At 36.5% G+C, this 25,909-nt stretch overlaps 1 protein-coding gene across 1 annotated transcript in view; it reads left to right on the forward strand.

Annotated features, from left to right (window-relative positions):
• Positions 1–9,900: 9,900 nt before the first annotated feature.
• The window catches only part of Cylc2 (cylicin 2), a 34,984-nt gene continuing 18,975 nt past the window's right edge, over positions 9,901–25,909 (forward strand). Inside the window, 4 exon segments of the mRNA NM_001427183.2 lie at positions 9,901–9,957; positions 14,841–14,881; positions 17,060–17,181; positions 22,495–24,978. Of these exon segments, the coding sequence (NP_001414112.1) occupies positions 9,941–9,957; positions 14,841–14,881; positions 17,060–17,181; positions 22,495–24,273 (1,959 nt within the window). The 5' untranslated portion in view covers positions 9,901–9,940 and the 3' untranslated portion in view covers positions 24,274–24,978.

A 25,909-nucleotide genomic window follows, 5' to 3' on the forward strand; every position in this document is an offset into this window, starting at 1 on the left:
GAGAGTAAAATGGAAGTTGTACCAGATGGAAAGTGAGCAGTGAATTAGGAAAAATATGAAGAAGTTATGCCAAAAGCTCAGTGTCTGCATGGAAAGAGCATTTTAACCAAGCAGTTTTATTCTTCTGAGTTTGATTCTATTCAGAATTTCCCAAAATGCTTTACGTTTTTGTAACAGCAAACATACCTATTTACTTTCTTATCCATTTATAAGCATTTGTTCAGCATCAATTTTTAACATTCTGTGAGTGGCTATGACACTTTAGAAACACATACCTTACGGTTATGTAGAGCAGGTCTGGAGCTGCCACACTTTCTGTTCTGAACGCCTGATGTTGAGGCATTTACAATTCATGTTATCAGGAAGGAATTTTAAGGCTATATATAGCCACTGGCATTTTATGTAAAATAAATTAGTTCTTATGATCTATGCATGGCAGCAATATAATTTCTGTCAGGGACAAGTATACGTTTGGGTCCATGCATGAAATTTTTCCCCTTATAATCTCTTGCCTTTCTTTTGCTTACAAGAGGTCATGAAGTAATTGATAAATAATTTAAATTAATATAAATGTGTGGCACTTATAGAGTTGATTAAATAACTTATAATTCTTATATCATTCAGAGGGGCTAAAATAAATGAACTGTTAAGACTAAAGAATCTGACAGTAAGAACGCTAAGGGATCTATGGGTACAATCAAAGCAGAAGTCCACTGAATTAAGCATTTGCTAGAATGTATATCTTGATTTTGCCAATCTCAACATTTAAAGCCTGACCTCAGGGAAAGAAGATTCACCTAACCCTCGAGAGACTTGAGTCCCCAGGGAGTGGGAGGAGGAATAGGATGAGGAACAGTTGTGGGGCAGAAAAGAACTGAAAAAAAAGATTAAATAATAATAATGGGGGTTGGGGATTTAGCTCAGTGGTAGAGCGCTTGCCTACCAAGCGCAAGGCCCTGGGTTCGGTCCCCAGCTCCTAAAAAAAGAAAAAAAAATAATGATGATGATGATCATCATCATCATCTCGATTTTCAGCTTGGTGTTATTGTAAGATGTTAGAACAGTGGTTCTCAACTGTGAGGTATAGCTTCTTTAGGTGTCACATATCAGATATCCTGCATTTCGGATTTTTACAGTTATGATTCATAACAATAGAAACATCACAGTTATAAGTATCAACAATATAACTTTATGGCTGGAGTTCACCACACAGAGGAATGGATACAGAAAGTGTGGTACATTTACACAATGGAGTACTACTCCTCTATTAAATACAATGACTACATGAAATTCTTAGGCAAATGAATGGAACAAGAAAATATCTTCTGAGTGAAGGAACCCAATCACAAAAGAACACATGGTATGCACTCGCTGACAGGTGGATATTAGCCCAAAAGCTCGAATTACACAAGATACAATCCATAGACCACATGAAGCTCAAGAAGAAGGATGACCAAAGTACAGATGCTTCAGTCCTTCTTAGAAGAGGGAACAAAAATACTCACAGGAGGAAATACAGAGACAAAGTTTGGAGCACAGACTGAAGGAAAGGCTATCCAGAGACTGCCCAACCTGGGGATCCATCCCATAAACATACAGCCACCAAATTCAGACAATATTGCACATGCCAAGGAGTACATGCTGACAAGAACCTGATCTAGCTGTCTCCTGAAAGGTCCTGCCAGAGCCTGTCAAATACAGAGGCAGATGCTCACAGCCAACCACTGAACTGAGAATAGGGTCCCCAATGAAGGAGTTAGAGAAAGGACTGAAGGAGCTGAAGGGGATTGCAACCCCATAAGAACAACAATACCAACCAGATCCCCCAGAGCTCCTAAGGACTAAACCATCTTCCAAAGTGTACACATACATGAACCCATGGCTCCAGCTGCATATATAGTAGAGGATGGCCTTGTCAGGCATCAATGGGAGGAGAAGCCTTTGGTCCTATCAAGGCTCAATGCCCCAGTGTAGGGGACTGTCAGGGCAGGGTGTCAGGAGGGAGTGGGTGGGTTTGTGGGGGAGCACCCCATAGAAGCAGAGGGACTGGGGATGGGATAGCAGGTCTCTGGAGGGAAAACTGGGGAAGGGGATAACATTTGGAATATAAATTGAAAAATACCTAATAAAAGAATAAAAAGTGTGACAGCATTAGTCAGGCTGAGAAACAATGTTCTGGATCCTAGTGAGAGCTCTGCAGGTTGCTAGGAAAACTTCTGCAAGTACTGGTATGACTGGATGAGATGTCCCCATTTTCTCCCATTTTCTCTCTCCCATTTCTCTCTCTTCTCTATCTCCTCATATTTTCCTTCCCTCCATCCTTCCCTTTCCTCCTTTCCTCTTCTGCTCTTCCTTCTTCTTATTCCACTCTCTCCATCTTAGATACTCAGTTAAGCCCTTCTTATAGACCAGAATATGATGGATCAAAGGCCTGGTGATGATTTAGGTATTAAGACAAAACAATATGGAGCCAATGTGTAGAAGGAATAGTATACATGCTAGTATATGGCGCTTTGTATAGTTGGGATATTTCCCACAGTGTAATGACATTATACCAGTTGCTTATATGCTTCTTTCATTTCCTTTTCTTAAACAAATTAAAGTAAACTGATAAAAAAGTATCAGAATGGCTGGAAAGAAAATAATGTTATGGACCAGTTTTGAATATTTATTTTATATATCCATTGTGTGAATTTACCCCTGGTCCAGTAGTAAACCAATTCAAAAGTTGCATTTTTAGTTTTACTAACCTTCCACAGCCAACATACATTCTATAGAGGTATTTGTAATCTCTTAGGACATTAAGGTAGTAGAAAGTTAAGAAAAATTTCTTAAGTAGCTAAAACAAAGTTAATTGTCCCCAAATATACACAAATATGAGGTATTTAGCAAACAGCCAGTATAGGAAGAACTAATGCAGGAACTCAGGTAAGGATGGGATGTTATCTCACAAGTCTTTCAAATCAGACAAATCAGACACAGTTAGGACCCTACGTTTTGAGACATAATGTCACACTGTATCATCTTCCTGCCTTAGTGTACTTTACCAAGTGTCTGGAGATTCTAACTCTTCCATATGTATCTGTTGTGGTTTGTTAGTCTGTGGTGAGAAATGAGAAGTCTATCTTTGTCTTCTTATCCTGAGCTCCCTATTATTCTGAACTCTGAAATCTCATGGCCTTTGTAATGTCAAGGAAGATCTGGATTCCAGTAATGACCTTTCTTTTCTTTCTTATGCTTTTTCAAAATATAGCTGACAAAGCTGTGGAAAGAGGAAAGGAAAGTTAATATTTGCCAGAAAAATAAAAAAAAAAAAAAAAGATTGGGCTCAACAGGGTGACGGGCAACTCTCAAGAGCTGAGAGTTGTAATGGATAACCTGTATTTTTTTAAAAATTGGGTATTTTATTTATTTTCATTTCAAATGTTATCCCATTTCCCAGTTTCCTCTCTGGAAACCCTCTATCCCTTCCCCCCTCTCCTTACTTCTATGAAGGTGCTCCCCCTATCCATTCACCCATTCCCACCTCCCCACCCTGTAACCTGTAACGTTTAATTGGCCAGACTTGGAATTGCACAAAAGATTGAGGCATACTTCTGAGGTATGGAGAGAGGACAATCCCAGAGAGCTGATAGAAAAAGAACCACACTAATATGAGCCACATGATTCTATGAGCTGAGTCCTCTATAAGAATAAATGTGGGGAAGGATAGAAAAACAACAGAGCACCAGAATTCCTTTTCATTGTTTCCCAGTCCACCATGATGTGAATTGGTCTGCTTCCTAACTCACTCCATGCTTGCCACAATTCACTTAACCCTTTGAAACTTTGAGTCAATGATAAATCTTTCCCCTATGTTGAGTAATTTGATCATAGTGATGGCAAGACACCTAGTATAGGAGGGAGGGAAGAAATTATTATGCTGTAAAATGACTTCTCTATTGTTGTGTAGTGAGATGAATAGCCAATAGTACCATGCCACACATTTTAATATAGAGCTCTGCACAGACAATAGTAATGTAATGTGGTTGTCCACTTTAGTTCTCCATGGAGACATTCTATGTAGACATAGTCATAGGTTATGCATTCATTTCTATCACACTTGCTACAGTTGGAAACACCTTAGAATAATTCACTCTCACCTATCTTTGAATTCAGACCTATTTTATGCAGCTCTAGTAATATATAATTCAAATGACGTGATGTTAAGTTTGTTTAATTAAACATGAAAAGAGCCAAGTATGTGTTGATACATGAAACATGAAGAACAAATAAACAAGATTGGTATTTTTAATGAGTGATATCTGTAAAACAGAGAGGAGCCTACCCTGGCTGTCCTCCAAGGATTCCAACAAGCAGCTGACTGACACAGATGCGGTACTTTTACACAACCAAGGGAATGAAGTTGGGGATTGCTGTGGTTGAATTAGAGAAAGGCAGGAAGAAGTTGAGGAAAAGGGAAACCGCATAGGAAGACGAACAGTCTCACCAAACCTGGAACCCTGAGATCTCTCAGACTAAGCTACCAACCAGGCAGCATAGAGTAGCTGGTACAAGGCCCCTAACACACATACTGCAGAAGACTGCCTGGTATAGCCTCAGTGAGAGACGATGTGCCTAATCCCTAAGAGACTTGAGACCTCAGGGAGTAGGGAGGCCTGGTGGGATGTGGATATGGGGACATCCTCTTGGAGACAGGGTGAGGGAGAATGGGATGAGGAACTGTCAGAAGGCAGACTAGATAATGACTGGAATTTCAAAAAAGATTAAGGATAAATATTCTCTTTAGTATAAGTAAGAACAGAACTGGGCCTTAGTCTGAAACGTATAGGCGCAATGCCCTATTTTCTCCTAAATTTTCAGATAATGATTTGTTATATCAACCTATGTCCAGAAGTACTGTCTTTTCCTCTCTTACACATTGCTACAAATGTTATGTTTGTCACAGGCGCCATTTCAGTTCTCGGATAATTCTTTATCATCTTATGGTATTTTTACATTGATCCTCAGGTTTTTCTTACATTTTTTCCTTTGTTTCACTAATATTGTCTATATCTGAAAACACAGAAGTATAATTTTCTCTTTACAAACTAATATTTTACTTCAAAGTACTAGGAAATTACAATGAAATAAATAAATAACTCTGGACTATTTTTTACATACCAAATAATACTAACTTGGTATCTTTTTAATATAAATTTGTATTGATTCACAACACTGATGTAATGGAGATAATTATACTTCTTCAAGTATAAGTGTTATACTTATCATTCACATGCAAAATAAATCTTTAGGTTATATAATAGTCATAAATAACATATAGGTAAATTCTCAGTTAGAAGCCAGTTTCAAATATAATTTTAGCTAAAATACTTTCACACATATATAAGCTTAGATACAGATTATATCGCAAGCATCAGCACTTAAGTTCTAATTATGAATTTTATTCACTCAAGAATTAATTACTACTCAAAATATCAGTTATGGGGATTTTTTTTTGGTATGTACATTGCCACAAATCTGCTTTCAATTTATAAATGAGTTTACTTATTTCACATTTTATAAATTCTACACAAAAAATAATCCATTTTATTAGGAGGTGTTTGATAAATTAATAAAGACAGTGGTTATATCTGTTAGTTTGGAAGAAATAATTTAACACTAGCAAGTTATGGATTTTGTATATTAGGGAAAAGTTATATAGCTTAAGTCTGTCTTTCAGAAACTGTGTGGGCGTTGTTAAAGGTGCTGGGCTTTGCTATGAGTTTTGCATCCATCTAAAGTTTATTTGATGTATAGTTTTACTAACTGCAAGGTCCAAATAGTATGTCGTCGATGTCCTGTGGAGGGAATCTGTTGTTGTGGTACAATATGGTAAAGAAAAATACATAAAAACAGCCGCCTACAGAAAGGACCAAACAGTAGTTCTCTTGAGAGAACTAATTTTTTATCACAAAACACAACACACACTATTATTAAAGCTTTAATTGATTTACCATGTTGGTGCCCCAGATATGATGACAATCATGGTGAGATGAGATGACATGCGACAGAAAGACAGACAGAGGTTTACGTTTTAAAACAAATCAAGATTGCATCACAAGATGCCAAAAATAAAGAAAGCAAGTGACAGTAAATGCTGTTGAGGTTTTGCGTAATGAGTAGTCCTTATTCTATGCTATTAGAAATGTATGCAGCTTCACCAACTATGGCATCAATAAGAAGCTTCGCAGCAAAGCTTTGATGGAAGTATATGAGAAGGACTATGAGTTCTTCTGCATGTACATTTCCTAATGCTTAGAGATGGAAGCAACCTAAATGCTTCATCAAACGAATGATGAATAAAGAAAATGCCATACATAAAGCAGACTGAAAGAGAAATTAGGGAAATGACAGCCTTCACAGTAGTCACAAATAACATAAAATACCTCGGTGTCACTCTCACCAAGCAAACGAAAGATCTGCATGACAAGAACTTCAAGTCTCTGAAGAAAGAAATTGAAGAAGGTCTTAGAAGATGGGAAGACCTCTCATGCTCATGGACTGGCAGGATTAATACAGTAAAAAGGGCCATCTTGCCAAAAGCAATCTGCAGATTCAATGCAATGCCCATCAAACTTCTAACTCAATGCTTCATAGACTTAGAAAGAGCAATTTGCAAATTCATTTGGAACAACAAAAAAAACAGGATAGCAAAAGCTATCCTCAATAATAAGAGAAATTCTAAGGGAATCACCATCCCTCACCTCAAGCAGTATTACAGTGGGATAGTGTATAGTGTGTTGTATTAGTACATAGATAGGCAGGTAGATCAATGCAATAGAACTGAAAACCAGAAATGAACCCACATACCTATGGTCACTTGATCTTTGACAAAGAAGCTAAAACCATCCAGTAGAAAAAAGATAGCATTTTCGACATATGGTACTGGTTCAACTGGAGGTCAGTATGCAGAAGAATGCAAATCAATTCATTCTTACTGCCCTGTTCAAAGCTTAAATCTAATTGGATCATGGACCTCCACATAAAACAGATACACACAAACTTATAGAAGAAAAAAATGGAGAAGAGTCTTGAACACATGGGCACTGGAGAAAATTTCCTGAACAGAACACCAATGACATATGCTCTAAGATCAAAAATTGACAAATGGAACCTCAAAAAACTGCAAAGCTTCTGTAAGGCAAAGGACATTGTCATTTAATTAACTTTTTTTTTTCTTTTCTTTTTTTCGGAGCTGGGGACCGAACCCAGGGCCTTGCGCTCGCTAGGCAAGCGCTCTACCGCTGAGCTAAATCCCCAACCAGGACATTGTCATTAGGGTAAAATGGCAACCAACAAATTAGGAAAAGATCTTTATCAGTACTACATCCAATAGAGGGATAATAATATATAAAAAGAACTCAATAAGTTAGGCTCCAGAGATGCAAATAACCTTATTAAAAATGGGGCACAGAGCTAAAGAAAACGTTCTCAGCTGAGGAATATCGAATGGCTGAGAAGTTCCTAAAGAAATGTTCGACATCCTTAGTTATCAGGGAAATGTGCCTGCTGACAGGAGCCTGATATAGCTCTCTCCTGAGAGTCTCAGCCAGAGTGTGACTATTACAGAGGCCAATGCTAGCAGCAAACCATTGAACTGAGAATGGGGTCCCCATTGGAGGAGTTAGATAAAGGATTCAAGGAGCTGAAGGGGCTTCCAACCCCATAAGAATAATACCAACAAACCAGGGCTCCCAGGGACCAAATCACTACCTAAAGAGTACGCATGGACAGACCCATGACTCCAGCTGCATATGTTACAAAGGATGGCCTTGTTGGGTACCAATGGGAAGAGAAACCCTTGGTCCTGCCAAGGCTGGAGTCTCCAGTGTAGGGGAATGTCAGGGAGGAGAGGCAGGAAGGGGGGGTGTTTAGGGAAGGGTGTTTGGGGGGGGGTAATGGGATAGAGGGCTTATGGACGAGAAACCAAGAAATGGAATAACATTTGAAATGTAAATTAAAAAATATCTAATGAAAAATTTTTACAAACTTTGAAAAAAAGAAAGGAAAGTCGAAAAAAAGAAAAAAAAATGAATGAAGGTTTATTCAGTCATGAAGAATAATCAAATTATGACATGAAGGAAAAAGTCAAGATCCAAAAGTCAAACTCAGAAATACAAAGATCACATGATTTCCATCATTTCTCATTCCATAGATGATTCACTATGTTTTTAATTTTTCATATATTATGTTATTTTGAGATTTATTTTGGGGCTATAGATGCATGTGGGTATGTGCACTCATTTTTGGATGTTCTTAGAAACAAGGGAAAGGTGTAATTTCTCCTGAACCTACAATCACAGGATTTTGTGACAAACTCAACATGAGTGTTAGGAACAGAATGAATTTCTCTGCAAGAAAAGCAAGCACTCTTAACTATGAAATCATCTCTTCAGCTCTTCTCTCTCTCACGCATTCAGGCATGTTTTACCTATTGAATTTATACCATATTAAGAAGACAAAAAAATGTAAAAGTATCCAAAATACGTTCAAAAAGGTATATGAATGTAAAAGATTTGGGGATATAATAGATTGTCAGAGCTATATACTGACTTTCTCTTTAAAGTGCTTAAGGCATAGCATGGCGGCAAATTCCTTTAATCCCAATACCAGTCAGGCAGAGGCAAGAGGATCTCTGAGTTTGAGGCAAACATGGTTTACATAGGAAGTTCTAAAACTGTCAGGACTACATTGAGTGTCCTTATGTCAAAACAAAGCAAAACAAAACAAAAACAAAGCAAAGCAAAGACAAAAAGAAAAAAACATAAACAAAAAACTCAAAATTTTAATTTAGCCAGGCATGGCTTCCAGTTGAGGGATTGGGACTCCAACCCAGCCAGACACAAAATCAGCCGTCTGTAATTATCTTACCTGCAAGATGTTTGAGTGTTAAAAGTGGCACAGAACTTATAAGGGTGACCAACCAATGATGGGTCCAACCTGAGACCCAAATCATGACAGAAAGCACATACCTGATACTTCCTAGAGGCCAGGAGCTAAAGGTTGTATAACCCAGGGACCTAGGATAGAGCTAAACATGTCTGGAAAACCAAAAGACAATTAATAAATTCCTAATGATATTCTTCAGTATTTGTAGACCAGAGCCTGAAGACTAGTTATCAGAGAAGCTTCATTCAGCAACTGATGGGAACAGAAAGAAATACCACAGCCAAATATTAGGTGGAGCTCAGGGAATCCATCTAAAGAGTGAGAAGAAGGCCTGTAGGAGCTCAGGGCTTAAGGACATTATAAGAAAATGATCTATAGAATCAACTACCCTTGGATGATAGGGGCTTACAGAGACTGAACCTAAAATCAGGGAGCTCATATGGGTATTAAACCAGGTTCTCTGCTTATATGTTTGTTATATTTGTATAGTAGATTACTCTGACCTTTTTGCCTGCTTTCAGAACCCTTTTGTTACTATAGAGTTGCTTTGTTTAACCTTAATATGAGGAAATATGCCTAGTCTTACTGCAACTTGATATGCCATGTTTGGTTGATATTCCTGAGGCCTGACTTTTATGAAGGGAAATAAAAAAAGGAAAGGATTTGGAGGAGCAGGAAGGTGGGCTGGAGGGTAGATGAATAGGGAGGGAACAGTGGCCAATATGTAATACGAAAGAATAAAAAAGCCAAAACCAGCTAAACAAACAAACAAAAAAACCCAAACACGTTAATATCTAAAACCTTTAGAAAACAACTGTAACTATGATTTTTAGGCTTACTCAGTCATCATGGGTGATAGTAAAGTTTATTCTTAGAATTTTACGTGACAGGAAATCCAAGAGTAAGGGACTCTCAGCATTCCCCTTATGTCATAGTGTTCTTGTTCCCTTTATGACATCATTTTTCCACATCACCAAACTTAGGCCCTGGCACGTCACAGGTGGAAGAAATGTCTATACCAAGATTGTAAGTCTTTTTGTCTAGTTTTCTGTTTTAAAATAATGGAAATCCTCAGTTCATTGAATAGTTTTTGTCTTTACTGTGAAGTGATGTTCACTATGTTGTTTTAAGGTCAATCATAAGTGTAGAAGAAGGCTTTAATAAGAGAGCTCCATTCTGAGGGCATAGCATTAGCTACTTTGATATAAGACTCATTTGCTCTACCTTAGTGAAATGGAGATAATTGCATTTTTTCTAAAAGTCTTGATTTCATGTCATGATGAATTTAGAAAGGATCATATAACACAGTGAATTATTGTTAACTGAAGGAGACTAATCTCTTTCTGGGCCACTTAAAAATTTATGGGGAAATGTTTTATGTTTGTCACATGAATGATGAGTGAACCTTAAAGGCCATGAGTAGGGCGTTTTAAGGCTGAAGTTCAATGGTGAAAGGCCTACACAAAGGAAACTAGTAGATTGATAACTACATTCTTCTTGATGAATTCTGAGATGTAAAGTATTCTGACATATGAAGCAGGCTATCTAGACAAAAATAATTTAATAATATAATTTAATAATAGTAGTTTTCTTACACTTAAGTTATTTATGTCCAAATAAATTATGAAAATCAGTGAAATACATTAATTAAGAATTAATATATAAAATGCCTCTCAATCATGTAAAACCTTATGTAGAAAGCCTGAAGGCAAGACAAAAGAATGGAATTCAGAAATATAAAGAGAAGATTGGCTCATTTAAACTTTTAACAATTCCTTTTAATTGTAGTCCATCAGATTTGAACAAGTTTGAACATCAATGAAACTTTCCTCTGTAGCCCAGAGCCCACTTCCCTGGATCATATCATTGTTTAAAAAAACAATCTTAACAATGATCTGAATGCATTCCAATGCATTTCCCATGAATATGTTTAGGACTTGAGGAACCTGGCTCTTCAAAACTAAACAGTGTTCTGGAATACAGCAGGTTGTCATGGAACGCATTATGTAGAGCAGGCTTGTCTCTGCCTCCCTTGTCTGAATATTTTATCACACCAATAGGAAAAGTATTTAAGACACACTCTAGAGTATTTAATGACCATCATTCTAATCCTAACCGTACATCTATGGTATCAATATTTCTATGGCATGTTCTTAAGATAATAAATCACTTGTGTTTCTGTGCTACTTATTTCGGCACAGTACCCTTGAGCTTCCTTGTTTGTTTTTTTTCTTTTCCAGTTGAAGTAGAATTTGTTGGCGATATTTCCAAATATTTAATGTAGGATTTATTTTTATAAGCAATCCATTAAGTATAACATTTTTAGCATTCTGCATTTTCATAGTCATTTGTTTCAAGAAATTTAAGCTGTGCTTCCCTGTTTCTCTCTTAAGACATTGATGGTTAAACAGAGGTTTACTCATTTCATTGTTAATAGCAAGGACGTAGAATGAGTCTAGAAGTCCATCAAAAAATTAATGGATTATGAAATTATGGAATACACAGTGGAACTTTTCTTAGCTGTACAGAAAAGTGAAATTATAGTGTTTATAGAAAAATAGATGAAACAGAAAAATTTATTAAATGAATTAACTTGGTTTGTGTGGGTTGGGGGAGGTACAGGGAGAAAGAGAAAGAATGTGTGTGTGTGTGTGTGTGTGTGTGTGTGTGTTTGTATTGTGGGATAGTGTCAAGTAAACCTAAGTGTGTATAAAAATAACACAAAGGAATTTGATGTTTTATATGCTAATTTAATCATAAAAATAAGCCATAAATTGTGCAAAACCAATTAATAAAAGAGTAATGTATTTAATATCTTTGGATTTCAATTGCCTTATGTTGTAAAGTATTTTCTCATTGGCTTCTGGTTTTATTTCATTATAATAAGAAAAGATACTCTGTATGATTCCAATGCTGTGTTAATGTGTTGAAAACTTTTATTTTTTATTCTTATTTGTCCTAGAGAATACTTCACTGAGATGAATGGATAATCTGTGTTTGTTATATGGAGTACTCTGTAGATATCTAAGACGATTTGTTTTTATATGTTACTTATGTTAAATTTAACTGTTAACATTTTTCTTCATACGTTCATTTCATATATTCATTAAATTGTAACTCACAGTTTAGGGTAGGTAGAATTATAAATTATATAAATGGTTTTAGGTTCATATTTACTACCAGGATAGAAACTACTTGACAAAAGCAATACGAGGAAGAAAGGGTTTATTCATCTTCTAGTTCCTGGTTATAATCTACCATGTTAGAAAATTACCATGGCAAGTGCTTGAGGGAACTGCATCTCCACCATAGTTTACAGTAAAGAGCAATGAGCTCATGCACGCTTGTCATTGCTTAGCCCACTTTCTCTTGCCAAGCATGGTTCAGACATTATGGGTGGATCTTCCCACATCGATCAATGTAATTAAGATAATCCCCTCAAAGACATTCTTACATCCTTCACCTGACCCCCAACAAGGGGGTCTCTCTATAGTCCTAGCCCTCCTGGAACTTGCTCTGTAGACCAGGTTGGCCCTGGGTTTCAATATAACATCTTTCTATGCCTTTCCACCATTGAGATTAAAGGCATGAATCATCACCATCTAACCCTTACAGACATTCTTAAAGATACAGTTTTCATAGCAATCCTCTATGGCATCAAATCAATAATTGGAACTCACCATCACACAGTTAAACTACCACAATCCATAATCTTGGCACACTCACTCAATAAGGCATTGTTTTTTTTATGAATTCCATTTTATTTACCCATTCAACTCCTCTGTGAAGACAGGTAGATTGACTGTGTCCACTCTAGTCTCCATGCTTCTGTTGCCATAAGACATGCAATGGATACTAGACAGTATGTTCATAGGTGTTAGTGGTTTTTACTTTCAAATTATAGGAAAAAGATAATCTTAAATTATTGATTTTGATGTTAACATTTTATGGTTTCTAGATATATTTCTTGAAAATTTGAAAGATATTTTCTATTCTATGTTCTTCCAATAAATGGATGAAATATAAATGAATATTATTTTTCATAATTTGTTCTACATATAATGAGATAATCATATTATTTATTATGATGACTGTGCTATTGATTTCATTTTTAATAATTTTTATTGTATAGTGTAAACTTTAGTTATTATATGATGTATCATTTTATTTTTTTGAAGAATATGTTGAAATTTAAAGTATTATGGGTCTGATTATTGAGTTCTGTAATATAAATTTTTAATAATAATCTTGACAGTTTGTGACATATTAATATTGACATGAAAGATAATTTGAAATATCTTTTCTCCCTCCCTTTTGTTTTATATTGTTTTATTAGTTTTTACACAAAGATTCAAGAGGTTGATTTTAAAAAATTATTTGGCATAATGAAATATTAAATCTATAAATTCTGTTTTATGACCCCTTACAATATTCTATTATATTGATACTTTTCTATTATATTGATTCTATTATATTGATCAATATAATATTCTATTATATTGATACCTTTTGTATTCATTCTTAATTTTAAATAATGTTGTTGCTAAGGAAAGATCAGAACCATCAAAATGGCTCAGCTGTATACCTTCAACCACCAGAAACTTGTACTACAGTTGAGACAAAAAGGAGGGACTAATTATGAACTTTATATATAATCAAATAAGTAAAATATGATGGTAAATAGGTGTCTCATTGCATCCAGTACTTGCTGCATAAGTCCAAGAACAGGAATTCAAATCCCCAGAATCCAGGTAACTGTCACTAGCGTACAGATGCCTGCCTATATTTTCAGTGCATGGAGACAGGATTGCCATAGGAATCTCATTAGACTAGCTGAATCAGTGAGTCTGCAGTCAAGTGAGGTACCATGTTTCAGTACAGACTGAAGAGAATCATTGAGTTTAGCCTTCTCATGTGCCTATACACACATGCAGATATGCTAACACACATGCTATCTGCATATAATACAACCATGCATACAAATACAAACACTACCTACCCATAGATAGGCAAAAAGTAAATGGAAAACTGAGAAACTAAGTTTATTGAGGTTTACTTGAGTATATAATTAATGCTCTGCTTCAGGTAGGATCATCAATTGCTATCCATTTGTTGCATAGTAGAACAATATAGGGCACTTGCATTAATGCATATTGCTGTTGGTCTGTGTTTAAGACAAATACAAATTATTTAACAAAATGTTCATTTCCGGTAACTGATGTTTTCCTATGGCAACAAACAAAGTAAGTGGGAAGATATTAATGGACAACTATTTACAACAGAATTTGTTAATTTGATAGATTTTCTTTAAATATCTACACAATGAATCTCTATGTTAGCAATTAGAGTGCTCACTGTCACCCTACATATGTACCCATGAATACTTGTACATATCTCATTTAACAACCCAGACTTGGTTAAATTTTGAGAAGATATTGAATATGTGCTTCAGTTAAACATGAGTTAGAAAGTGATGATATTTCAGCTAAAAGTCAAGAAAATCTGTGATGTGGAATTAAAAATATACCTTGATCAGTGTTTTACAAATTAAAATTGAAAATCTATACAATTCAGATTTTACAAAACAGTAGGCTTTAAATCTCTCTCTCTCTCTCTCTCTCTCTCTCTCTCTCTCTGTCTGTCTCTGTCTCTCTCTCACACACACACATACACACACATACACACATAGATATATATATATATATATATATATAGATAGATAGATAGATAGATAGATAGATAGATAGATAGTGTTTCTCCATCACACCTTAACCTTGGTGAAGTAAGAAAAATCTTCACTCATTCCTACTGTCCTGTAGATGAGACTGGCTTATAGTTAGCAGTGATTGCATACATAAAATATTGTCTTCATATAAATTCATTAAAATTTTTCTTTTTTATTTCAATAGCCTAAAAGTAACATATGGAGCATACGATAATTATATTCCAGGTAAGGTAGAGTTTAATAATTATTTTTAAAATGATGTTTTTATTTTTCCTTTTTCTTGGAAATAGACTCTTTTATCTTACAAAATATTCTGACTACAATTTCCCCTCTCTCTACTCCTCCCCTCTCTCTACTTCTACCAGTTCCTTCCCACATCTTCTCCCTTTCGGTCTCATTAGAATAGAACAGGCTGCCAAGAGATATATACAAAACATAATAAAATATAGTTACAAGACGAAAGACATCACATCAAAGTTGAACAAGACAAACCAACAGAAGAAAAAGCTCAAGAAAAGGCACAAGAATCAGAGATCCACTCTTTCACAGACTCAGGAGTCCCATAAGAGCTCTAAACTGAAAGTCTTCCTATATAGTAGAGGACCTGGTGCCGACCCAGTCATGCCCTTTGCTTGCTGCTTCAGTGACTGGGAGCTCATGTGAATTTACTGAAGCTGATTCAGAGGGACTTGTTCTCCTGGTGACCTCCTTCTCTTCTGACTCTTGAACTTCTTCCACTTCCTTTTCCATAGAGTTTCCTGAGTTCTGAGGATGGAGATTTGCTAGCAATAACCAATTTAGATCTCAGTGTTCCAAGATACCCCCATCTCTGTCTGGGTCTGTATCTTTCTCTTTCTTTCATTCTGCCTGTCTCTGTCTCTGTCTCTGTCTCTGTCTCTGTCTCTGTCTCTGTCTCTGTCTCTGTCTCTGTCTCTGTCTCTCTCTGTGTCTCTCTGTCTCTCTCTCTCTCTCTCTCTCTCTCTCTCTCTCTCTCTCTCTCTCTCTCTCTGTGTTTGTGTAATGTCAGGCTTTGTCTCTTTGCATTTGTTCCATTCTGCTTCAGGAGAATGCTTCTCTGATGATGGCTAAAGAAGAAACTTACCTTGAGTGCAACAGAATATTATTAGTAGCCATCTTATCACCATTTTTTTTAAAAAGACCAGTAATATTTTGCTTTACCTAGGTTTCTGGTTCTTGATAACTAAGCAGTGATGTATACAGGTTATATCTCATGGAGAAGGTCTTATGCCAAATCAGACTCAATTGGTTGGTTGGTTCCCAAAAGTCATGCAAGATTAATTTTAGACATGTGTTTATTATCTTCAATTGAGTAAAAAAGCTGAAGTAGACTATAATTAATATGCCATGGTTTTTGGTGAGAGAACCTTTCTTGTGTGCAAAGTGAATACATTTCACATAGGTATAGATTATATAAGCATGGTTTCACATTTACTGAAATAATTTTATAAATAATATAACGCAAACGTCTTGTATTTGAAAAGCAGTGAAGAAACTAAATCCTTTCATACCAGGACCTCTTACTACATTCCTGATTTTTTAATATTCAGTGTATATAAATACTATACAATGCAAATAGGCTGAATATTGAAAAGCTTTAAGTATCAGGTTGTTTTCTCTCTTCAATGAAAAGTCAATATTACTTTTATTATGCACGTTTAATCACTGATGCTAATGTTTTCCTTTGGAGATTAGTAAAGGAAATGGTTCCTCTAAAATTTGCTGTATTTCATATATTCAAATAGAGAGATGGCATCTCTCCTTGGCCTCAGTTGTAATTGAAATATCCCTACTAATTGCTACTATTATTTCTGTGAGCTTCATCATCTAAGTCCCATTTTCTATTTGTTCACCTTTTTTATTTAGCAATTTTTTAATAATGACAGCATGTCTCTGAATATAATAGGTGTCTTTTTGCTGAGACACTGAATATTAACTGATAGGATTTTAAGTCGTAGTACTTAAATTCAGAAACATACTTTCTACATATTTTATGTCAAGCAGTGTGCCAAAAGTTCTTTGGTAGCTACAGAAGTGCTTGCTACAATATCTTTCTCTTCTCAACAAGATTATATTCAAACCAAAGAGCATGTGGCAATCTAAACTGGAAGAGAGCTATATTTAAATGGAAGTTGTAATACTCTTTTTGTTCTTTTATATTATAGACCACACTGGCTTCATTATGAATATTGATCAATTAGTTATTTATTTCTGGTAGTGGAGAAATAAAATTTTCATTTGAATACAGAGAATCTTAACTAACAAATGAAGCTGTGATTTATCTCATTTATTCATTCATTGGATTGTATATATCTCATGCATGTCCATTTCAGTTCAGACAAAATTCTATTCATAGCAAGGAATATGTTATCTTTCTCATTTTAGTCAGTGAATTAAGCAAAAAATCATGGAATCAGCAATACTTTTCCCTGGCATTTCCCAAACCACCAAGGCCAGGAAAGAAACGGAGATCACTACCTTCCCAGTTACAGAACAATCCAGCTCCTGTAAGTATATTAAAATACCATGTATATATAAACAATAAGTAGCTACTTAAAATTATAAAGTCATACATTATAAACTGTACTTCTGGATAAGGGCTAACGCAAGTCCTGTCGTGATAGACATGTTTTATATAATTGCCACCCAAATTTTACTAATGATCACTAGTGTATGCTAACATTTCATTCAATATTATTACCTGAAATGCATTGAGTGTTTATAGAGAAAAAGTCAAGATAATTCAATTCACAATTAATGTGAATATCAAGGAAAATTTTACTGGATATAAATTCTTAGAGTAGGGTCATGGGATAACATTACACACTAGTGAACATTTAGTGCTTTATTAATTCAAAATAAAATTCAGAATTCAAAAAAGCTGTAAGATAAATATTTTCAAAATCTCTGAAGTAATTCTTGGGTAAGGAAATTTTGCCTAAAATAAACGAAGAAACATATTTTACAATTTTAGGAATGTATCCTATCAATTATGATCAACCTGCATTTTTCCTTTTTATTTTACTCAATTTATTTTTTTGTTGTTCAACATTTCTTTAAAATTAGCAATTTGTCATTTAATTATTTCAAATACCTGGAAAGAAGTTGAAAATAAACTATATTTATAATATGTATAACTATAGTAGAATATGTTATTAATTGGTGGTAATTTATATCAAGTCAAGGCTTCCAGGGTTGTACTTATAACTGTAGGCAGCATTATAAAGTGCAGAAAATGACAATATATGTTGAGATATGCCCAAGTAAGACATTCAATCTCAGAGAATAACTAATTGTTAATTTTCATCTAGAAACAGAGTGTACCCACTTCTCCAAAAACACCTACAAAACGGTTAAAAATTAGACTGGCCTAATAACAAAGAGAGGTTTTAATGTGCCATGGACCTATGGAGAATTCTACCAAATTTTATCATTACATTTTTTCTTTTTTTTTTTTTTTGTTGTTGGATAATTTTTATTTATATTTTAAACGTGATTCCCTTTCCTGGTTTCTCGTCCATACGCCTCTATCCCATCTCCCTTCCCCCTTCTTCTGTGAGGGTGTTCCCCCTCCACAACCAAACCTCCTTTCCATCTCCCTTCCCTGACATTGCTCTACACTGGGGGGTCCAGACTTGGCAGGACCAAGGGCTTCTTCTCACACTGGTACCTAACAAGGCCATCCTCTGCTACATATGCAGCTGGAGCCATGGGTCTGTGTCTATGTGTACTCCCTGGTAGAGAGAAACTGGGCAGCCTCCTCTAGTTCCTGATTTTGATGAGATTGCTTCAAGTTTCTCTCCAGTTAGTTTAATGTTGGCTAATATTTGACTGTATATTGCCTTTATTACACTTAGGAATGAGCCTTGGATTCCTGGTCTTTCAAAGACTTTTAACATAGAGGGGTGTTGAATTTTGTCAAATGCTTTCTCAGCATCTAATGAGATGATGATATTTTTTTCCTTTGACTTTGTTTACAAAGTGGATTATGTTGATGGATTTCCATATATTGAACAATCCCTGCATCCTTGGAATGAAGTCTACTTGATCATGATGAATGATAATTTTTATGTGTTCCTGGATTCAGTTTTTGAAATTTTATTGAGTATTTTTGCATCGATATTCCTAAGGGAAATTGGTCTGAAGCTCTTTCTTTATTGGGTCTTTTTGTGGTTTAGGTATAAGCATAATTGTGGCTTCATAGAAGGAATTGGGTAGTGTTCCAACTGTTCCTATTTTGTGGAATACTTTGAACAGTATTGGTATTGTGGCTTCTATGAAAGTCTGATGGAATTTTCTTTGCTTTTTTTTTTTTTTTTTGATTGAGAGATTTTTAAAAATTTTTCATTAGAAATATTTCTTTACTTACATTTCAAATTTTTTCCCCTTCCCGGTTTCCTGTCCATAAGCCCCCATCCCTTTCCCTCCCCCTCCCCCATATGGCTATTCCACACAGACACTCCCTTACTGCCCCCCCCCATATTCCCCTGCACTGGGGGTCCAACCTTGGCAAGACCAAGGGCTTCCCTTTCCACTGGTGCCCCAACAAGGCTATTCTCTGCTACATATGCAGTTAGAGCCCTGGGTTAGTCCATGTATAGACCTTCGGTTTAGTCCCTGGAAGCTCTGGTTGGTTGGCATTGCTGTTTCTTATGGGATTGCAAGCTCCTTCAACTCTTTTAATACTCCTCTAATTCCCCCCAAGGGGATCCTGTTATCAGTTCAGTGGTTTGTTGCTATTATTGACCTCTGTATTGGACATGCTCTGGATGTGTCTCTCAGGAGAGATCTATATTCAGTCCCTTTCAGCATGCATTTTTTAGCTTCATCAATCTTATATAGTTTTGGTGGATGTATATATATGGGCCATATGTGAGGCAGGCTCTGAATGTCTGTTCCTTCAGTTTCTGCTCTAAACTTTGCTTCCATATCCCCTCTTATGGTTATTTTTCCCCTTTTAAGAAGGAGTGGGAGCATCCGCATTTTGGTCATCCTTCTTCTTGAGCTTCCTGTGGTCTGTGGATTGCATCTTGGGTATTTTGAGCTCTTTGGCTAATATCCACATATCAATGAGTGCATACCAAATGTGTTTTTCTGTGATTTAATTACTTCACTTAGGATGATATTTTCTATTTCACTCCATTTGCCTATGAATTTCATGAAGTCATTGTTTTTGATAGCTGAGTAGTACTCCATTGTGTAGATGTAAATTTTTTTGAATCCGTTCCTCTGTTGAAGGACATCTGGGTTCTTTCCAGGCTCTGCCTATTAAAAATAAGGCTGCTATGAACAGAGTGGAGCATGTGTCTTTGTTCCATGTTGGACCATCTTTTAGGTATAAGCCCAGGAGATGTATAGCTGGGTCCTCAGGTAGTGTAATGTCCAATTTTCTGAGGATCCTCCAGACTAATTTCCAGAATGGTTGTACCAGTTTGCAATCCCACCAACAATGGAGGAGTGTTCCTCTTTCTCCACATCCTCACCAGCATCTGCTGTCACCTGAGCTTTTTATCTTAGCCATTCTGACTGGTGTGAGGTGGAATCTCAGGGTTGTTTTGATTTGCATTTCCCTTATGACTAAGGATGTTGAACATTTCTTTAGGTGCTTTTCGGCCACTCGATAATCCTCAGCTGAGAATGTTCTGTTTAGCTCTGTATCCCATTTTTTAACAGGGTCATTTGGCTCTCTGGAGTCTAACTTCTTGAGTTCTCTGTATATTTTGGATATTAGCTCTCTATCAGATGTAGGATTGGTAAAGATCTTTTCCCAATCTGTTGGTTGGCTTTTTGTCCTAATGACAATATCTTTTGCCATACAGAAGCTTTGCAGTTTATGATGTCCCATTTGTTGATTCTTGATCTTAGAGAAGAAGCCATTGGTGTTTTGTTCAGGAAATTTTCCCCAGTGCCCATGTGTTCAAGACTCCTCCCCACTTTTTCTTCTATTAGTTTGAGTGTATCTGGTTTGATGTTTTGATGTGGAGGTCGTTGATCCTCTTAGACTTAAAGCTTTGTACAGGGTGATGAGAATGGATCAATTTGCATTCTTCCACTTGTCGACCTCCAGTTGAAGCAGCACCATTTGTTGAAAATGCTACCTTTCTTCCATTGGACGGTTTTAGCTCCCTTGTCAAAGATCAAGTGACCATAAGTGTGTGGGCTCATCACTCCTTCTGTTTCTTTAGGTGTTATGGGACTGTTGAGATGGCTTACCTGATCTGGATTTAACTTTGATACCTGGTATCTGTCTAGATAATTTTCCATTTCAATAAGATTTTCTAGTATTGTTGAATATAGCCTTTTAAATAAGATCTGATGATTTTTTAAATTTTCTCAGATTCTGTTGTTAAGTCTCCCTTTTCATTTCTGATTTTGTTAATTTGGATACACTGTTTCCTCTGGTTTGTCTGGCTTGTTGATTTTCTCAAAGAACCAGCTCCTGTTGTTTATTCTATGTATAGTTCTTTTTGTTTCTACTTGGTTGATTTCAGCCCTGAGTTTGAATATTTTCTGCCATCTACTCCTAGGAGCTCGGAGCTTTTTTGTGTTTTACATCATCTTTGACAGTTTTGTGGATGTTTTCTATGGTATCTTCTGCTCCTGGATTCTCTCTTCTATCTCTTGTATTGGTCATACTTGGGAATATGACTCCTGATCTCTTTCCTGGGTTTTCTATCTCCGGGGTTGTCTCCTTTTGTGACTTCTTTATTGTTTCTATTTCCATTTTTAAATCCTGGGTGGTTTTGTTCAATTCCTTCACGTGTTTGATTGTGTTTTCCTGTAATTCTTTAAGGGATTTTTGTGTTTCCTCTTTAGGGGCATCTACTTGTTTGCCTGTGTTGTCTTGTATTTCTTTAAGCAAGTTATGTCCTTAAAGTGCTCTATCATCATCATGAGATGTGATAAATCCAAATCTTGCTTTTCCAGTGTGTTTGCATATACAGTATTTGCTTTGTTGGAAGAACTGGACTCTGATGATGCGGAGTAGTCTTGGTTTCTGTTGCTTAGGTTCCTGTGCTTACCTCTTTACTTCAGGTTGTCTCTGTTTTTAGCTTATCCTGTTGTTTCTGAAAGTGGCTTTGCCCTCCTGTAGGCCTGTGTGTCAGTACTCCTGTAGACTTGTTTTTCTTACAGCCAGATCTAGGAACAGAGAGCTGTGGGGCCAGGTCAGCTCTGGATGCAGGCAGAAACTGGAAGATTCCTGTCCCAGACTCCTCCTGGATTTTTGTGTTTTGAGGCCTCCAAGCCAGTTCCTCTGAGCAGAAGAGTTAGTCTTTCCTCAGCGCTCCTAGTCACTGGCTTTCAGCTCTGGGAACAGACGGAAACCAGAAGCATCCTGCTCCTGACTGCCCCTAGGTTCCTTTGCCCAGAGGACACAGAGGGCACTAGGCAAATTCCTCTTGGGCTGGGAATGTGAACGGAAGTGGTAGTCTCCTCTGAAGTCTCAGGATTGTCCTTATTTCTGAGAGTCCAGCTCTCTCCCACACTGGAATTTAGTACAGAGAGCTGTGGGACAGGTTCAGCTCTGGGTGCAGGCAGAAACTGGAGGGTTAACATTAAATCTTAACAATTGTTGCCTCACTAAATTTAAAGTAAATCACAAGCCATGATACAATTGCCCATCACTCTAAATTATAATGAAATTCCAAAGTGCAATAGACCATAAAATCCAAAATTTGTCTACTTTTTACAATCTACATTTTGAGAATATTAAAAATATGTATTCAAAAGGTATTTCCAGTTGAAATTAAAATGTATGTGGTATATTATTATTAAAGTATGTATAAATCATTTCGCCCCTTATTTTTATCAATATTGAGGTAATTGATGAACAAAAATTAGGAATTCACAAACCACCATTATGGATGCACCGTTCCCTGATGAGAATATCTGAGAGACCATCAGTTTATTTGGCTGCCAGGAAGAGCCTTCCACCAAAACCACCTCGTTTTGGCAAGGGAGAGTTTAAAAGAGCGGGCACAACCAAGACTTTGGCTTCAGAAAAATCAAAGAAAGAAGTGAAACTGAAAAAAGATGAATGTGAAGCAAAAGAGAAGAAAGCTCTAAAGACAGAGAAGGAAGAAAATCTCAAACCAGTTGATACAAAAATTTCAAAGGATTCACAGAAGGACAAGGGAAAAATATCTTCAGGCTCTGAAGGTGAAAAGGCTGGTGTGAAGAAAGATGTCACGACCAGTAAAAAAGGCACAAAGGGTACTGATTCAGCCTCAGAAACCGGAAGTGACAAGCCTGGTGTGAAGAAAGACATCAAGACCAGTAAAAAAGGCACAAAGGGTACTGATTCAGCCTCAGAATCTGGAAATGAAAAGGCTAGTGGGAAGAAGGAAGCCAAGACCAGTAAAAAAGGCCCAAAGGCTAAAGATTCAGCCTCAGAAACAGGAAGTGAAAAGGCTGGTGGAAAAAAGGAAGCCAAGAGCAGTAAGAAAGGCTTAAAGGCTAAAGAGTCAGCCTCAGACAGCGGAAGTGAAAAGGCTGGTGGGAAGAAGGAAGCCAAGAGCAGTAAGAAAGGCTTAAAGGCTAAAGAGTCAGCCTCAGACAGCGGAAGTGAAAAGGCTGGTGGGAAGAAGGGAGTCAAGGGCAGTAAGAAAGGCTTAAAGGCTAAAGAGTCAGCCTCAGACAGCGGAAGTGAAAAGGCTGGTGGGAAGAAGGGAGTCAAGGGCAGTAAGAAAGGCTCAAAGGCTAAAGATTCAGCCTCAGAAACCGGAAGTGAGAAGGCTGGTGGGAAGAAGGACGCCAAGGCAAGTAAAAAGGTCTCAAAGGATAAATCTTCAGCCTCAGAATCTGGAGGTGAAAAGGCTGGTGGCAAGAAGGAAGCCAAGGCAAGTAAAAAGGTCTCAAAGGATAAATCTTCAGCCTCAGAATCTGGAGGTGAAAAGGCTGGTGGCAAGAAGGAAGCCAAGGCAAGTAAAAAGGTCTCAAAGGACAAAGCTTCTCCCTCAGAATCTGAAGTTGCAAAGGCTGGAGGGAAGAAGGAAGCCAAGGCAAGTAAGAAGGTCTCAAAGGACAAAGTTTCTGCCTCAGAATCTGGAGGTGAAAAGGCTGGAGGGAAGAAGGAAGCCAAGGCAAGTAAGAAGGTCTCAAAGGACAAAGTTTCTGCCTCAGAATCTGACGGTGAAAAGTCTGGTGGGAAGAAGGAAGCCAGGGCAAGTAAAAAGGGCTCAAAGGACAAAGCTTCTGCCTCAGAATCTGGAGGTGAAAAGGCTGGTGGGAAGAAGGAAGCCAAAGCAGATAAAAAAAGCCCAAAGCAGTCAAAAGAAACACTTGTAAGTAAAGCAGTTGACAAAGATGTTGGAAAGAAAGAAGAAAAGTCAGTTAAACAGGGTTCAAAAGGCAAAGATGTGGTTGCAGATTCTGCAAGTGAAAAGGGAGATGCAGGGAAAGAGGCCAAGAAGAAGGAAGAAAAAGAGAAAAAGAAAAAGGGAGAGGGAGATGCAAAAGAGGGTAGTAAGAAAGAGAAGAAAGACAAGAAGGACAAGAAGGACAAGAAGGACAAAAAGGACAAGAAGGACAAGAAGGACAAGAAAGACAAGAAAGAAAAGAAAGACAAGAAAGAAAAGAAAGAAAAGAAGGCAAAGTAAGTCTTGGTTCAGAAAGCAAACCGAAGGTAAGAACTCCAAAGCATAGTCAGTGAACCCATTTTGATAGTCTTAACATTCATCGTGAGATAAAAGAAGTATGCAAAGATTAATCAAACCATTTATTAAAGAGAAGGAAAATTACACGGTGAAATGAAAGTATACTCATGGAATTAAAAAGAGGACTAAGAACGTTCATAGGATTCACTGAACCATGTGGAAGATACCCATTTTAAATGTGTAGCTATGGAGGTATTAAAGTAAAATCACTAGGGAGATTCAAAGAATATATAAATAAGAATGCAGAAAATAACAATTGGAAAACAAACAACAACAAAAAAAAACCCTACAATATTCCATAAGGATTTTGTTTTAAAGGCTTACAAGAAGGCTTGGTGCTGTGTCTAGCTTTAATGATGTGCAGCTGAGCTTGTACACCTATGAAGCACAATAGCCAAGAAAAGCCAAACAACGCTTAGACAACAGAACTTGAACTGAATAAATATCAAAAAATGGCTTCACAAGGAAAACAAGTAGAAGAGCAGGAAGAGAGGGAGGGGATGAAGAGAAAGATGGAAGGAAAGACAAGAGAGCAAAGATCACCGTCCATACGAAAAAGGAGGAAGGACACCTTGAGTTTGTTTACAGGACCATCTGAGTTTCAAGTGCCCACAATGACCCACCTGTCATCCCTGATGAACATTTTTGGTAAGTGAGTTTTGTCTTATTTTAACTGAAATTGAATGATAATAATTTAACCAACTACAAGAAGACTATTGATGTCAAAGTTCTTACATTCAACTCTGTAAGTTTTACTTTATTAAAGTTACTCGTTACCATCAAACAAAGCAATTGTTTAAAATGTCAATGAAAAAGTTAAGGAAATGGAAATGTTTGTGTTGCAGGAGACATTATTTCTTTTTAAAGGTATAATTAATGATATTTTCCAATAGAAGAATAGTATCACCTCTCCATTTAAAGAAAGAGAAGGATCAAACCTCAATAAATAAAGGCAAATTTAAATGAGATATGAAATACTTTTATAAAGTTACTTAATGCTTATATAATTGTAAATTTAAACAGACTGTCACAAATCATAACAATATATTGTTGCAACACATTATTTATATATAAATACAATTAACTTCTTGACTTAGTAAATGAAATAACCATTGTTATAACCCAAAATTCCTCCTAATATTGAAGGGGTAAAGCAATATAAAGCAAGATCTATCAGTATATCTGAGCGTTCTAATTAATACCAAATCATTCATTTGTGACTTGTCACATTCTCTGTCAATTATACATTTGTAAAATTTGTCCAGCAATTTCTCTTTCTCCATTATGTTTCCTGATACAAACTCATTGACATCAGAGGATGTCCCATTGGTAAAAAAATATTTTCTGACTTGTCCAGTAAACATTGCTCCCTATCATTTATGAAACAACTAGTAAAGATTTATTGCTACCTCAACAGGTTATTGTTTAACAGACAATGACATTGCTCAACTGGGGGACAATCTCAGTGAACTGTGACAGTGACAGCAAATGAAGCCAATGCTTGTCTGACTTTTTTTGTCTCAGAAGACACAGAATAGCTTTAGTGATTCTGAAAGTGGTTCCCTCTTATGAATATAAA

The sequence above is a fragment of the Rattus norvegicus genome, chromosome 5 (assembly GCF_021556685.1).
Source record: "Rattus norvegicus strain SHRSP/BbbUtx chromosome 5, alternate assembly SHRSP_T2T, whole genome shotgun sequence".
Taxonomy (NCBI): Eukaryota; Metazoa; Chordata; class Mammalia; order Rodentia; family Muridae; genus Rattus; species Rattus norvegicus.